At 38.8% G+C, this 17,411-nt stretch overlaps 1 protein-coding gene across 4 annotated transcripts; it reads right to left on the bottom strand.

Moving 5' to 3' along the window:
• Positions 1-7,229: 7,229 nt before the first annotated feature.
• On the bottom strand, positions 7,230-15,713 carry LOC148874829 (serine/threonine-protein kinase D6PKL2-like). Of its 4 annotated transcripts, none has more exons than XM_088963775.1 (4): positions 14,997-15,323; positions 14,276-14,366; positions 12,866-13,981; positions 7,230-8,336 (listed from the first exon to the last, which is right to left on the bottom strand). In XM_088963775.1, the coding sequence occupies exons 3-4, from the start codon at positions 13,840-13,842 to the stop codon at positions 7,466-7,468; spliced, it is 1,848 nt and encodes a 615-aa protein (XP_088819901.1). In that variant the 5' UTR covers positions 13,843-13,981; positions 14,276-14,366; positions 14,997-15,323; the 3' UTR covers positions 7,230-7,465. The 4 variants fall into 4 exon arrangements, with proteins under 4 accessions (XP_088819901.1, XP_088819902.1, XP_088819903.1 ...); XM_088963776.1 differs by lacking the exon at positions 14,276-14,366 and adding an exon at positions 14,612-14,693 and having other exon boundaries at positions 14,997-15,245; XM_088963777.1 differs by lacking the exons at positions 14,276-14,366; positions 14,997-15,323 and adding an exon at positions 15,351-15,713.
• Between the last annotated feature and the right edge of the window lie 1,698 nt (positions 15,714-17,411).

Below are 17,411 nucleotides of genomic sequence, written 5' to 3'. Positions count from 1 at the left end.
CCAAGTGCGGGCCACCCCCCTGAAGGTGGTGGTGAAGGCAACGCACATGCATGATTCACTAGCCCTAGCGAGGTGCACTTGGGACTGGAAAGCATCAACATGGTCGTTGGGGTCAAAGGACCCACCATACTTGTCCAAAGGTGGGAGCTTGAAGTATCTAGGCATAGGGACTGCCAGGAGTTCTTATGCAAGGGGGGAAGGAACTGAGAGAATTGGGGCGGCTTTTACCTCATCCGAGCTCGTCTCTTCCTTACCTCTGAGCTCGGGTAGGACACAGGTGGCAGTTTGGCGACTTCGTCGGCGCCTTTGTTGTTGAGCGGGCCTGGTACTGGCACTACTAGCCTCTGTGTTGCCGAGCACGGTTGGCCCAGAATGTTGGTAGTCTACTGCTAGGGCGCTGGACCGGTTCTCCGTGAGCGGGAACTCAGGCTTGGAGCACCGAGGTGCTGACTTTGCGGGCGAGGTTCCCGACCCGCTTGCAAGCTGCGAGGCAGGGGTGATTTTCCTTTCCTTTAGCCTAGGGATGAGGCCTGACTATTAGGGGGGTTCTGGAGTTGGGAGGCTTCTCCTCGGTGAGGGCGTCCACCCTGAGGGGAGGCCTTAACCGGCTTCGGAACAAGGTGCCGAGGTAGAAGCAGTGACTGGTTCAGGGGTAGCTGAGGGAACTGTTGCTGATAATGGTGTTGAGAGAGGTGGTGTAGTACTTGGTGCTACTGGAGTTGATGCTGCTGGAATTGTTGCATTTGGGCTTGCATTGCCTGCATGCATTGCATTAGGTCGTCCAACTGGTTCTGGCGGGTCGCCAGTGGGATAGTAGTTGGTTCAGCAAAAGTTGTTTTGATAGGGAGTGGAAGAGGGATGTTCAGCGCAAGAAGGTTTAGGGGTGCCACTGCTTGTGGCGCATTCAAGCTGGAGATCCCATCCACTAGAAGGGGGATGGTGAATTGTCCGATGCACACCACGGGAACTTGGAGTTGTTCCCCGGTGGTGTTCACTTCTGTGCCACGTCCGGCATTACTGGAAGAAGCCATGGGTGTTGGAGTTTTTTGGAATAAGAGGAGGTTATGAGAGTTTTAGAGGGAGGCTTTTTGAAGCTTTCCCACAGACGACGCCAATTGATGGTGCGCAATCCGGCCGGTCTTAGCTGTCAACAACCTTGCCTCTGATTGGAGCGACAGGGAGCCTGAAACGGAGAAGATGAAGAAACTCCGGGGGGAACCTGATGAGATTGCTCCAAAGCTCAAGCTAGTATTCTCTCAAAGGCAAGATAAAACCAGATGGTGCGAAGTTCACATACCTTGTTCTTGGGGGTAGGGGGCCTTTTATAACCACCTCGCGCACTCACTCCGAGGCTTCTGTCAGGTCGGGTATGATTACTTCTGCGCTTCTGCCAGTTCGGGTGTCATCCCTTCTACTGGGACAGAACCGCCACTGCTACTTGTCGGAGCCGTCTCTGTAACTGGAGATGGCAATGGTAGGTGGCGGTGGCAGGCGGCTGTTTGAAGTATGGCTGTCAAGTGTCAGATCCCAAGTCAGTCAGGTGCACCGCCCTTGGATACGAACTTCCTCGGTGTCAGGCATGGTACGGTTGTTCAATTCGGCATCCTAGAGGCGAAGTGCTAGAGTGGTGAGCAAGGTGAAGTCTTGAATTCGGATAGAGGTGTGTCTCGAACTGCCATGGGGCAGGCAGTTCGGGTTATTGCCCTTTGTGTTTGGCTCGGGGCCTAAGGGAGAGTTCGGGCTCCTTATAGGGAGTCTGGGCTCCTACTAGGGAGTTCGGACTGCTAGTAGGGAATTCAGACCGTTGGTTCCTCCCTTTGGTGCTCGCGCCTTGGGCACACTGTTGTGTCGAGCTGTTGCTTTTGCCATGTGTTGTGTAATTACGAGGTCGGGCCAAATCTTCCTTCATCACAAAGTGTTTCATCTCACTTTCTGGAGTTTTGGAGTGTGTTTGGCAAGTCTTTCCGTGTGGCTTTTTGGGGTTTTTAAAGCTTGAAAGACTAAAATTTGGTTTTTTCCATTTGGTAATGAAAAACAGGAAGCCAAAAAGCCCTATGCCCTAAAAAGACTTACCAAATGGCACCTTAGTCTGCTAATAATCTACCAGCCTTTGTTAGAGGTAACACAGTTACCAATCGATGAGAAGAAATGTTAAAAATAATGTAGATAGAGATTCAAACGGCAATGGAGGTGGTATTGGCATTATGGTGAGGAACTATTAGGGCAACTTTTGTGTGGGGAGAGCCATCAACGTTGATACATGCACAACTGAAGTAGAAGAAGCTTTACCTTTTAGGGGGTGTTCATTTGGATTTGGAGAGGGGGGAAAGTTGGTCAATAGGATTTAGGTTTCCATTGACCAAGAATCCCATGTTCTTTTTTTCAGCTTTATGTGGAGACCAAGGAAAGTTTATTTTCCTAGGTATCACTTACCCAGGAAAGTGATACCCATCTCCTAGGTGTGTAAATCACTTTCCCACATAGGGGGAAAGTTACTAACACTTGAACGGGACAAAAATACCCCTTTTAATAATAGATTTCTATGGCTAAAATGGTCATTGCCTTATTTACCTGGGAAATAAAAGAACATGAGTAAATGCACTTACCTGGGTAAGTGTTTCCCAGGAAAAATTTACCCATGTAATTGCATTTACCCAAGTAAGTAACTTACCAAAAAGCGAGCTGGGCGTTAAAGGTATTCTTTTCACAAAGCAACTAATTGTTAGCTCCATTTGCTTAGGAGATGCGTAGAAGATCATAAATGTCCTATTGGATCCAGACCTTGTGGTTTCTTGCTGAATTTTTCAAAGTATTGCTATTTGCAAGGCCTTTCAGCATGAGTTGGAGCAACCATCAATCTCCTTCATTCATCAAATTGGTATTACTACTATTGATTGTATCACTAAACATGCAATGTCTTCGACTAGGCCAATTATATGGTCAAATGCACTACAATTCTTATTACGTATACTAATGAAAGATTTCATGCAATGAATGCCTTATATCTTCAAAAATAGGTCTTAGATTTCTAGAATCTGTTTTACTAAAATACCCCTTTTTTGAATTTAGTTCCTTTGTTGTCAAGGCCAAAAGGTAATTTAAATATTACCATTCAGCTCATTGAATTCCCTCACATTATGTTCCATATTTAAGTCATTACATATCAATCTATTTTATTACATCCTAATTTAAGTTATTTTTATTTCTCAATGTTAAATTCCACTAGCTAAATCCATGCACAATAATTTTAATAGTATAAAACCTATATTTGTAAAATTGACCTAAAAATGAAATTGTTTTTTTTCTTTCCATCTAGGTGGTGGGTAAATAGTTCAACCATTTAGGTCGAATAGATAAACTCATGATGACATAATTAAATGGTAACAATTTAAAAATAAATAAAAATATAAAAAGTAAAGAAAATTATAGAAAACATTGGGCACACATCTAATATTATTAAACAAAATCAAGTATGGTAGTTAAGAAGCATTTTTATTAATCATGAAAATTGAATATAAAATTTAAAACTAACTGAAATGAAACCACTTTCCTATTTGGGTGGTTGGTCAATGGTTCAAGCATTTGGGTCAGATGGGTCAATTCATGATTTCATAGTTAAAAAAAAAAAAAAAGATGTCCCAACTTGATGGTCCACAAGCCGTACCACTGCCTGGCACAACTGTTTGGGTCGTGTCGGGCCTAGGGTTTCAAGTCGACGGGCCAGGCCAGTACAGCCCACATTGTCATGTCGTGCTACCCATGGCTCATAGGTTGGCACAGCCTGGCCCGCAGGCCCACCCAAAGAACTAGTCGTTTGAGTGGGGGGCATAGGGGCTATTTATAGGGGGTATTTATGTACTTTGGCTTTGAAGGGCGATAAAATGACAATAATGTACCCCTAACAACTATATAATAACTAGTTTATGGGGTATTTAGGTAAAGTGATAAATGACTTTATAATGACCAAAATAACCCTCCCAACAACTAAAAGTAGCTAGTTTTTAGGGTATTTTGGGGAATTAAATTATTTTTAATTCCTATAAATAGTCTTGTCCTCCACCATTCTCATACTCTCCTATACTTTCTCAAATCTCATCTCTTTTCATACATTATACTCTCATACTCTCTCTACTCTCCAATTCTCAAGTTGATTCAAATTTCAACAACAAAAAGGCTTGCTTGAGTATCTCAAGTTAGCAATTTGGGGGACTTGGAGGCTTTAACCATTGAAATCAAGTTGAAATTTCGAACCAGAAATCTAAGTGCAATTAAATTATTTTTTTTATAATTTAAAAAAATGGTCGGCTTCTCCTCTCGCTCTCAACACCAAATCCCTAATGTGGACGATGTCAACGATGTCGATGTTCAGTCACAATATGATAGTGTTAGCGCCGATATAGATGTTGCTGATATTGCCGACATTCCCACCCCTAGTAGTGCTACTAGGTAGGGAAAAGAAAAAGGAGAACACGAGGTTGATTAGCCCGGTTTGGACAATATTTAAAATAGAGGAGGTTGAGGGAAAAGGAAAGTGAGTTGTTTGTTAAAAGTGTAGGAGTGATTTTAGCTATAGTAGTAGTGGTGGTATTGGCCACTTGGGCAGACATTTGAAATGCCATTTGATGAAAAAAGAAAAAGAAGGAAAAGAAACATCACAAGCACAAATAGGAAGTGGGCTTTTTGGAACTTTTAAATATTCCAAGAAAAAAAATGAAGCAAGAATTAGCAAAATATATTGTGCATGATGAACATCCATTTTTATTAGCTAATGATACTAAGCTTGAAAATTTTTTACATAGATATGAAATCCACAATTTAAAAAAGGTTTCTAGAAATACTATTAGAATTTTAGAAATACTTAAAAAAAATTTATTCATATAAACAAAATTTAATTTCTATGTTATCAAATCTTTATTCTAAAATTACAATTACTTCTGATGATTTTAGCTATAGTAGTAGTGGTGGTATTGGCCACTTGGGCAGACATTTGAAATGCCATTTGATGAAAAAAGAAAAAGAAGGAAAAGAAACATCACAAGCACAAATAGGAAGTGGGCTTTTTGGTACTTTTAAATATTCCCAAGAAAAAAAATGAAGCAAGAATTAGCAAAATATATTGTGCATGTTGAACATTCATTTTTATTAGCTAATGATACTAAGCTTGAAAATTTTTTACATAGATATGTAAATCCACAATTTAAAAATTTTTTCTAGAAATACTATTAGAATTTTTAGAAATACTTTAAAATTTTTTTATTCATATAAACAAAATTTAATTTCTATGTTATCAAATCTTAATTCTAAAATTGCAATTACTTTTGATATTTGGACATCTATGTTATCAAATATTTATGTAGAATTCTTGTAGGCAAGAGACTCGGAGTGGCATCATGGTGCAAGCTAATTTGGAACTGTAGGAGACTAGGAGGCCTCCCCTGCCGTCCAAGAAATGGTATTGCTTTCCAATTTGAAACATCCACAATTGCTTTACTTGATGGAGATGATGAAGTTGTATAGGGAAAAATGTAGTAGGATTTTATAAGGAAGATTGGCTTTACATGTATATTAGGGCTGCTCATAAGAAGGTCCAACCTGACCAAACCAACCAACCCGGACCGACCCAACCCGAGTCGGCCGGGCTTTCATCAGCATGGGTCGGTTTTGGGTTGTGCAAATTCCTAAACCAATCATTCGGGTCAGTTTTGGTTTTCACACAAGAAAACCAAAACCAAACCAAATCGAACCGACTTAGTTCCTGGTTTAAACATGAAGTTCCAAAGCCCATTAGGCTACCTAGTTTTTGAATGGTGGCAAGAAACTTTGGATTAGTGAATAGTGATTAATGACCAACTTTTGCGATTAACTTTTCATTTAAATTTTATCATAGGAGATGGCTGAAATGATGTTCAATTTATGATTGTTTTTAAAATTAGCAAGATTTTATCACAGGGATGAACTTAGAACCGAAACCGACTCAATCCGATTCAAACCGACCAGGTCGGTTTTGCTTAACACTGGGTCGGTTTCAGTTTCTATGTCAGGTAACCCGACTAGGTCGGGTCGGTTGGAAAAACTACAGTAAACCGACTCAACCCGACCCGTGAACAGCCCTAATGTATATGGATATTGTGGAGGCTGAGGGCAGAAATGGTGCTCTAGCGTTGGCATGGAGAGAGGATTTGGATGTCGAGGTCCTTTGGTCTGTAAATGAAGAGCCAAGCAATCGGTGGAACAAGAATGGTTGCTAGTTTGCACATATGGTGACCCAACTCAGAGAAAGAAACAAAGTGTGGGAATTAAGATTTCAATGAAATATATAGTTGATTAATCGGCAGAGATTAGTTATTGATTGGCTTTCAAAGGAGGAAGGAGGATGACAGATAATATTGAAGAGATTAAATTCAAGATGTTTCCCAAATGGGCACACTCAAAGCACCAAACCTCGACTATGTCTGCATTATTTTATCAAAAATCTTGGCAAGTTATTGGTCCTGAAGTTGTTCATTACTTCATTTTATACAATCCTTGTTTTTAGGGCATGATCTATAACCTGAAATCAATTAAACCCGTCACTCATTTTAGGCTTATTGGCCTTTGCAATGTGCTTTATAATTTTTTTTTCCAAAATTTCTGGCTAATAGGCTTAGAATGGTGGTTAACAAAATCATATCATGTTTGTGCTTGGCTGTTAGATTAGGAATTATGTCATCATTATATGAGGAAACAAAGGGAGACGGGGGGATTTTGGCCAAGTAGATATGGCACATGAGCTCTGGCTATTGTTTTATTTTGTTATGCAATAAAAGGATTTAAATTGAAACACACTCAAAAATGTGTTCGGATAACAAGTCCAGATCAACTTGATTATTCAGTTCAACCACAAGATAATCGATGTAATCAGTCAGCTCAACTAGACCACAACAAATCTACCTTGTACAACACATGTACACTTTACTAGTCGTAAAAAGCTTATGATCATAATCATTGCCATTGAGAAATTTTGCAGGATCCATTCAAATACAAGAGCATGGTTATACCTTTCTTTTGGCTGAAAGTTGGTAATGATTTCTTGGTGTGGTAAAACACTACCAACTCCATTGCTTAGCCCCCACCTCTCTTCATGCTCTCTCTCTCCCTCTCTCTCTCTCTCTCTCTCTTTCTCCCTCGGTCACAGCCCCACCTCCCGCAGGGTGGCCTCTGGTAATGCTATCATCAATAGAGAGAAAAAATAACCAAAAGAAAGTATTTTCCTCTTTTATACCCAAAAACATGCAACTGTTATGGATGAAGAAGATTTAACTTTCCAGCTTCAGCAATACAAATTTGGAATGGTTCCTAACGACGAGCACATCCCCATCTATCAATAAATGAATAAGATGAAGAAAAATAAGAACCCCACCATGTCATCAATCATCATCATCTCTCCCTCAAATACAAACGAATCACAACCGAGTTCATCAAATCACTAAAAGAAATCGAATTCAAGATAATTATCAGAACTCTTCTGATCAAGGGTGGCAGTGACAGCCTTCTCACTAGTAGATGCTGTGGAGGCTGGAATTCTCTCTATCTCTACCGGCTTTGGGATCTCAGGTGGGCTGGCACAACGTATTAGAGCCCAGTTCACGCCTTCAAAGAATGGATGCTGCTTGATTTCTGTTGCCCCCCGCTTGAAAGCCAGCCTGTGCTGTGGTTCCTTCACAAGAAGCCCCCTAATCAGATCCCTTGCTTGGAAGCTAACAACTGGTGACTCCGGGAACCGCAGCGGCTGACCCACAACATTGAACAGGGTTGCACGATTCCCTGACCCTTTGAATGGGGTCTTGCCAAACAAGAGCTCATACAGAAAAATCCCAAATGTCCACCAGTCTACAGCACTGCCATGGCCTTCACCTTTGATGATCTCAGGTGCGAGGTACTCATGTGTCCCAACAAATGACATTGACCGTGCCCCCGTTGGCTCGGCAATGAGCTCTGGCAACGGGCTCACCTGGTTCCCAATTTCATTTTTAGGCTTCCTGTCCTTCTTGGACTTGCTAGAGAAGAGGCGGGGAGAGAAGCATGTTGTGGGGACTACACAGGATGGCTGTATACAGGTCGGCTCAATGCAGGCCGGCTGGACACAGTAGACAGGGTTTCTCCGCAATGGCTCAGAATCAAGAGAAGACGACTTAACAAGAGTTGGGCTAACAGCGCAACGGAGAGAGAGGTCAAAGTCTGAGAGCATTATATGACCATCTTCCCTCACGAGAACATTCTCTGGCTTCAGATCACGATAGACTATCCCCAGCATGTGGAGGTACTCCAGAGCTAAAAGAACCTCTGCCACATAGAACCTGCATGCCAAAACTAGTTATAACAAACTCATGGGAAAGAACAGAGGAAAAATATACAACATATACACTCTTTTCCATGATAAGTTTTCACATTTTGGCATGTTTCCATTCTAGCTTGCAACAATGGAAATAGTTTCCACTAATTTTATCTTGGTTATTTAATTGATTTTATAAAATAGCAAGTATAGAACATAAATTAAAACATTGGTGCAATAACTTCAGAGTCTAGTAAATTTACTTTAGGAGAGCAGCTCAATTTCTCTGAAACACTTGCAGACATCTTTTGTGATCTTTGGGAAGAATTGCTCTTTGGAGAAACATGAAATAATGAAAATTGTAAGCTTTTAAAGGTTTTCTGTTTATCATTTTCATTGTTCTCTGCAGAACAAATCTGGGAGGCCTTAGATATGGTGATTCAAGTATGTTTTTATCTAGCTCATAAACGAAGTTCTCTTAAGCTTATGTTTCTTTGTCTGTGGTGGACAAATACCTAGTTTACATATTGAGATTCCAATGAGGCTATATTTTTAACATTAGAAATAACTAAATTCTAACTTTTTTTCGTTTTTTGCTTCATGGTAGCCTGAGAGTGTACATTTTCCTTTTGCTAGTCTGGCACTAAACCCTAGAATCAAATCAATTGATTATCTTGTTCTGGTTACCTTAAGTCCCAAGTCCCAAATTTTGCATTTTCTATTAACTCAACTTGGAATACTCCATTGACCTACCTTATCTGCTAAAAGTCTGAACTTTGAAACTGAACTAGTTGGTTGAGGACAACTGATTGAAAAGTCAGTTGAAAAGTCACTGGGTTGTTTTAAATAGATGCATCACATTTGTTTATTAAATAATGCTTTCAAATCCAGCTCTGAGCAGAACCTAATATATTTTGATTCGAAAACACCTACCCAGTGTCACATCACTCAATCCTTGAAATACCAGCTAAAACACCCATATTTTGATGGGAGATAAAATTTCAATGACTGAAATGTGTAAAAGGCTGGGACTTACAAGTTCCAAAAATCCAATTCTTCCCATCCACCACTTTCCATATGCGTTTGAATCTAAAACAGACATGTAAAGCAACAGCAATACCTTTTGGGGTAAGTGTAACCCTAAAGCAGTGCCACTCGTCCAGATAAAGAAATTTCTTTTGTTAAAAACATGAACATAACTTGTGGACCAGTTTAAGGAAATACAAATTGCAATGCTATAATACATGCCAGACATTTCAGAGAATCAACCACTTCCAGAATCCATGCAAGGGATGTTCAACCAACTATTTTCAACATATATCTTGCATGCCTTTCTCTGAAAACTGTACTTCCTAACCACCTTCAGTCTCCTATTATTTAAAAAGAAAATTTAACTTCACATAAAAAAAGAACTACATCTAAGATCTGCTAACCAGCCTCCCCATAAAATATTAACCAGAATAAATGAATTCTTACTCAACATTGCCCCCATAACCAGAGAACGTCTAAACAAAATGTCAGACAACCTCAGTTAAGATTCGATATACTGAACCATGCTAGAGTGATTTAAGATGCATTTAAGCTCAAGTTCAATTAAATTGTAGTCCATTCAAATAGATTATTTATTTATTGAAAGATGGAAGTAGATGATTAAAAGTGGAGTCCAGTTTATCAAACTGGATTAAATATCATGCAGAAACCTAAATTGTAACTGCTACTTTTACAAGTACAAAGATCACATGTGTAGAGACTTGGCAATTTGTATATATTGGTCTATTTTGTAGGTTGTATGTAAAAAGTCATTACCCAATGTCAGTCCTAGATATCTGGGGTCTTGGAAGGGGTAGAATGGGTACAGTCCTAACCTTGCGCATTGTTTTACACAAAGTGGCCACCCTCGCACTTGAATCCAATGTTCTTGCACTGGCTAGCCTGAGATTGTATAGGATCATACCAAAAGTTATAGAATCATACATCTAGGGACCATTTATCAAAATAATATCTAGCCCTTGCTTAATCTGAAAAGCACTATCTGTAAAGGAATGTGAGAAGCCGAGAACACTCCACCAGGTTGTACCGATAGATACTAAAACATGCATAAAACTTAGGTGGCGTTTGATAAATCTGAAAAGTTAAAAAGATATTATTTGTGTCTAAAATCTGAAAAGAAGCACATGATTTTCTACTTTTTAGAGGCTCTAAATAGACAAGGTTATTTGTGTTGGATGAATCCTTCAACATCTGAAAATGCCTGATTTTACTACTTCACCCCTAGAACAGATGCAGATTTAACCATTACTGATTCTAAACAAACGAAGGATCAATCTAACAACAAATAACAGGAACCAGAGAATTTAAAACATTGAAGAAGAGTTTGAAACAAAAACGAACAGTGATAGTGGCAAACACATATAGCAGCCCCTCTCATCACCGCATTCATCATCGGCCATGTATCTTATGGTGGACAGTTCTACAGAAACCAGCTTGGCAGAAGTTTCATCACCTGACTCTGATGACCTCCTCAGACCCCATTGTTATGTAATAAAAATCATGGAAAAGAAATAAAAGAAAAGATAATGAAATAACCAAACCGGAGGAACCAAACCGGACTCTGATGACCTCCTCAGACCCCCATTTCATCACCTAACTCTGCCGATCCTGTTCAATCAACAAAGAAGACAAGGACGAGAGGAACGATGAATGGTTTGGGGGTTCAGAGGGGTGAGAGAGAGAGAGAGAGAGAGAGAGAGAGTAGAGTAGAGAATAGAAGGAAGAAAAGCTTCCACCTCCCTTATTCTGTCGTATCTGGGCCTGGTTTGAGTTCGGGAGGTTGGAGGAAAGAAGCAAGGGATTTCGGATGGATTTGGATAATCAGAGAGAGAGAAAAAGACATGGTTATGGGAGAGAGGACTCATAGCATGGTGCGTTCAACGAGGTAGCAGCAGAAGCAGTGTGGCAGCTCCCTTCATTGTCCAAGAAAAAGTGTTCAAATGAAAAGAAATTTGGGTTTAAAAGGGACATGCATTGTCCATTTGAATATTATCGGGGGCATTTTAGACTTTTGGACATATCTGAAACACATCTGAGCGCATTCAGTGATGGCCCACGGTCTGGCCATTTCAGATCTGAAATACAATCTCAGATGAACTTTCAGATGCATACCCAAACACTTCTGGAGTCTGAAAAGTAGCGTTTTCAGATTTCAGACCTCTTAAAAGTGTTATCAAACACCACCTTACTCATAGAAATTGCTGACTTTAAAAAGAAGCAAACTATATTCATGCTTTCCCAAAACCATCAACAATCTGGTGTACCAGATCCATCTCTGTCCTTGTCCATAAATTATACCCTCTACAACTACAAGCCCTGGAAAATATAGCCTATCCCTATTCTTATCATTTCAACATTTTAAAAAAGAAAAATTCTCTAGTATTTTTTTATCACTTCAAAAACTCATGAATTAGCAATTATGTGAACTCAGCCAGATTCTCAAACTTTATTAGATACAAAAGGAAAAGACAAAAAGAAAGGCTCATCTATAAATAAATGAAAGGAAAGAGACAAAATAAAACAGATAGAAGCCAAAAAAGGGGGCCATTACCTAATGTTAGTCCTGGCTATCCATGGTCTTGGGAGGGGTGGACCAAATACAGACCTAACCTTTGACATTTTCTCGCATGAAGCTGCTATCAGACTCAAACTCACATTCTCATGCTTGTCGATCCAAGATTTTACCATTTCACCAAGCGATGGCCCCTAGTTGGGAGCCAAACATTACTTCAACTTTACAAAGAAAAGGAAGTTTTTTGTTTCTTGAATTTCTTAAAAAAAAGTATTTGATAAAGATAACATTACATGCCCTTAGAAGTAAGGAAATGGAGAAGTTTAAAACTAACCCGTAGCAAATAATATTTTTATCCCAATAGGAGTGCTGCTTGAAGGTAACAGAATGTAACAATTAATACTTTTGAGGTCCACTCAGGTTGTCTATGAAATGGGTATTAAATAAACCTCACTAGGCTGTTTAGTTGATCCATATATGACATTTCCAGAGTCCACACTTCATTTTATCCAGAACTCAATCTTATTCAGTTCAAATTTTATAGCATCCATCAAAGCAGAAAAATTCTAGCATACCCCGACAATTTATTGTTGTCGTTGTTGTTATTGGTGGGCCTCTCAAGGATTAGTAGTAGGATTCTAACTCAAAAACCAGATTGCTTTTAATTGGATTGCTCATTTATTTATTTTGTTCCTTTAATCAGTGAAAAAGAAAAAGACATGCACATTAAAAAAGAAATGGTCCAGGAGGCACTCTCGAGTGGAACTTTTAGTGCTTTCTAATGTTGATCATCCAAAATAACATAATAACTATATCATGACAAATATTTAAACCAAAGTTTCAAAACTAGCATTAAATTCTTATCTATCTATCTATCTATATATATATAACAACAACCAGAGTATGCATTTTAACAACATTGAAGAGACTATATTCCATTAACTGTTATGCTCTCAATTAAATAGGCATATGAGAAGGAGCAAGGGTCATACTTCACTGCTTGTTCAGAAAAATGTTTCCCCGGCTGCCTCTGCCGAAGGGTGTGCAAATCTCCTCCAGGACAGAACTCCATAACCAAACATGAGAACTTGTCAGTCTCAAAGTGAGTATATAATGTTGGAAGAAATGGATGGTCCAAGGACTGCAGTATCTCTCGTTCCGTCTGAGCCCGAAGCAGCTTTTTACGGCTTGCTAGAGAACCCTTGTCCATAATCTTCATTGCAAAATAACACTTTGTCCCACTCAACTCTGATAAGTAGACACTCCCAATGTCCCCACACCCCAACCTCTTCAGCAGTCTGAAATGGCTAAAACCCAAGACCCCATCTTTTGCTCGGACAGCCTGAATAGCTTCCCATCTTGAATCATTTGCTTTGTGAGGCTTGCTGACACTGCTACTAATGCTGCTACATGTACTCTCATCACTCACATCGCTGCTTGTGCTTCCTCTACACATGCTGCTCTTGCCACTCTCAACAAAATCAACACGATCACTAACCTTGGCACTTCCACTGGTCTTGGTGAGAATGCTAGTTCCATTACTAGCTTTGGTAGAAGCTGAGCTGTCTTTTACACTTTGCTCAGATAATTTCTTTTCTTGATCATCACCAACTTCCAGTGAGCCCCTAGTCACATTTACCGCAGGTGGAGGACCTACCTTCCTTAAAGATTCTGTTACTGTATGATCTCCCAAGGAGTGATTTGGATCAGTTTTATATGGCAACAAGTCATCAGGCCCCTTTTGACAAGGATTTGGAGATTTTTGATCCCCTGAAGATTCTGAATTGACCTGCTTGGATGATATAGGTTGTACACTTCTTGGTAGTTTTTTTGGGGTAAGAAGCTCTGATTTGCTTGTTTTTGAAATCTGCAAAGGTGAAGGTCTATGAGGGGTTGCTTCTGTTTGACTACCAGCCACCTTCTGCTGCTGCTCTGAAGAACCTTTGGCACTAATTTTGGAGGCCATCATAAGAATATAGACTCCTTAAGTAGAGCAAATTAAGGAAACCCATCACTTGTCCCTAAGTTTCAATCTCGCAGTGGCCCCCATCAACAGACCCAAATATTTCCTCACTAACTTCACAATGAACAGCTTCAGAAGATTATATCTGAAATTAATCAAATTGGCAAAATCAAAATAAAGTCAAAACATATCTAGAAATAACCTTAGGGTAGCCCTAGATATTTTACTAGTTTGACCCCCTTCAATGTTCATCATATTCAACTAGAAAATATAATCAAAGAAAAACATTTGACTTTTAAAAGAAACAAAAAAATTATGCAATAGTTGTTGCGAATAACTCTTCTGTCCCCATAACCCAAACCGGATGACATATCTTCAGATCAAAACGGCAGCTGTTTTCAAATAAATGAATACAAATAACAAGGTATCCAATAAGAACCAGAGATCAAAGAACCCAAAGTTCCAAACTACTGCAATCCTTGCTCTTACGAATCAAAACCCAAGTTGTCACGAATAAATAAGAACACAACCTACAGCCAACAAACAGACGCCGTCATTTTAAAGAGATAAAGGGAAGAGCAACGAAATCATTGCATGAAAGCCCTGATCGAACACTTCCTGTAAACGATAACAGGCTATCAAGAAAAGATGAGATTATGAAAGTTTGTAAAGGAGATTGAACTCAAAATGCATTATTCTTTTCCAACATCAACACACGAACACAGACAACCCGCTGAAACAAACAAAAACAGGGATAAATGATCCAAAACCCAACTTTTCCGGCGAAATTGAAGGATAGACGAACTTCCAAAAGAAAGGAATGAGGACAGCCTCTAAGAAATGCAGTTCTTCGAGATCTGTCAACAATCCCAAGCGCCAAATTTAAGAGAAATTAAAAAAAAAAAAAAAAAAAAAAAAGCAAGTACATCAAGTAAGCTAATCGGTAAACAAGGAGAGTGGTACAGAAACATATAGATCCTGATCGCAGACCCACAGCTGTGATCAAGCCCTACCAGAGATCCAAAACCCCACAAAGACCCAGAAGCTAAGAAAAAAGAAGAAAGCAAAGCAAAGGGTAAAGAGATCCATGCCCATCGAGAGAAACCCAAGACCACTAAAAGTAAAAAAGTAAAGAGAAAAGAAGCTCAAAAAGAGATTACCTGGTTTCAAAGATCAGAACTTTAGGGTTTTGCTTTAGCAGAGACAGAGAAAAGAGCAGTACTGCTGTAGTGAGAGAAAGAAGAAGAAGAGTGAGATTGGAGTAAGAGAAAAAGAAACAATGAGGAAGAAAGAATGCTTAAGCGTCAGATGGGATGGATGTGAAGGATTATTGTTTGTGCTCTAGAGAAAGATAGAGAGAGAGGATGCAGAGAGACAGAGGGGAAGTGATGGGGGTGAAAGCTAAAGTTGGGTTTTTTTTTCGTTCAATTTTATTTCATTGTTTTTCTTCCCCCGAAACAAAGGGTCCGAAACTCCGAAACCCAGTCACCTTTGTTCAGTTTTCCTCTACCCACCTTCTAGCCTTCACTTCCTCATTAATGACAAGGATACCCTTTTCCTCTCCACGGTTGATGAGAAGTTGAGAACAGAGAGAACAGAGGGGGGGGGGTCTCACTCCTCATAATCTCATCTCATCCATTTGTTCTCTTTTCCTTTTCTGCAATTGAATTGACAAGGAACAAGGGATGGATCCATGGAATCAACTACCTCTTCTTTTTTGCTGTAAAATAGAATCTTACAGAAAGAAAGGAAGAAATATATGAATATAGGATCGTGTGTGCAGTGACTTCAATTCAATGGATAGAGTTGTTCAGCGGTGCTAGACTGCTCGTCCAAAGTCTTCATGAGGCAAAGAGGTGGTCCATTGGAATGTGCATTCATTGCAAATACAAAGCACCCGTGTTTTTCTGGTATCAACTTTACACGTCCATCTTTTTTTTTTTTTTTTTAAAGCTGGTACTTGGCAGGTTTTCATGTCACATGGTGTTTTTGTATGTGGGTCCACAATATAGCATACAATTCATGATGACTTTCTTACCTGGGACCAATTTGAACCCTAGAATAGTATCCTGTAATTTGAGCCTTCTTAACTAGATTTTAAATAATCGTCAAGTGGCATTTGAAAAAGATATAAATGTAATTTTCCTTATCAATCGTTTAAATATTGACAAAAAATTAACAATCTCAAATCTTTGTCTCTTCTATTTAAAAAAGTTGGAGTTATCAGAATGTCCATTCAAACGTGATCCTAACTTTTTTTAACAGAAAAGATAAAAATTTGAAATTATTAATTTTATGTATTTTTTAAATGCTAAACTTAATTTAAACCAAACCAAATTGAATTTTTCATAAACCAAATTAAGAACGAATGACTTATAATCAACTAAGTTGGTCAATCAACCGAAATAATGTATTTATGGCGTTTGGCAACATGGATTGGCCTTTTTGACACTGCTGATAAATGGGTTTGGATCTGATTTGCAAATTTGGGACCGATCCAGATGTGGGTCAAAGATGCCAAGGTTTCTTCAGATTTGGGTCTCTTTTATTAGCCTCTGTACCAATCGTTCAAGTTATCTACCTCCTGCACGGGAGCAATTAAATCATCATCTTCTTCCTTGTTTCTTGTTGCGGTAATTTATTGGAACAGCGTGTGAGTTCAGGAAAAGAAGACCAGACAAGATTCGAGAGACATTTATAGCAATATCCATTAAACACATTAAACAAAAAACTCATCTCTCTTTTGTTTGCTATAAAATCTACACCACTCAACTCTACTAACTAATCCAAACCAATGGACAACATTGATTCAAACACGACTGGCGATAGCTACACTGTTAGCAATAGCGATCATAGTTAATATTTCAGGCTTTTCAGCTCAGGCTGAAGGCTTAGCAGTGTTTTCAATTCATTGTTGATTTAAGGCTGTATTTGGCATTTTAAAGACTTGTCTTCTTTTTTGTAGTTAAAATGTCTCTGATTGAACTGTTCGAACTATCATTTGATTATGTATATGTTTGGCACCAATGCTGCAGATGCAGTATTATTTTCTAAGAAAATTGTGTCTTCTGTTTTTTTTCCTTTTTGTTACCAAGTAAGACGTTTCTTTGAGCAACAACTTTTTCTGTTTGGTACTTATGGATTATCCAATGCCACATCATTGTCCAAACCATGCCTTCTAGATTTTTGAGGCATGGCTTGGAGCACCATTTTTTTATAGAAAAACGGTTCCAAACAAATGCTCATTTTCTAGAGCACCATTTTTTCCAACATGATACTAATGTGGCACATTAAATATGTGCAAACTTCGTGAGGCCATAACTTTACACTTAAATGTGTAATTAGTGTTATCTTTTTTATTTGAAATCTATGTGTGCCTTAATATTTTTGTCAAAAAAAAAAACCCTTTTGAATTGAGATCTCATTTTTTAGCATTTTTTATAAATAAAAAATATAAATATAAATTAAATAAAAAATAATGCATATATTATATATAGAATATTATTATATATTATGTATTGATAAAATACGTGTTTATACATAACATGGCATGATCTAACATGTTCGAACTGATA

This window comes from Nelumbo lutea, chromosome 1 (assembly GCF_056320005.1).
Source record: "Nelumbo lutea isolate HS-2025 chromosome 1, American lotus-T2T, whole genome shotgun sequence".
NCBI lineage: Eukaryota > Viridiplantae > Streptophyta > Magnoliopsida > Proteales > Nelumbonaceae > Nelumbo > Nelumbo lutea.
Note: the sequence above shows the minus strand (reverse complement) of the source record. Positions and strands in the feature narration are given on the sequence as shown.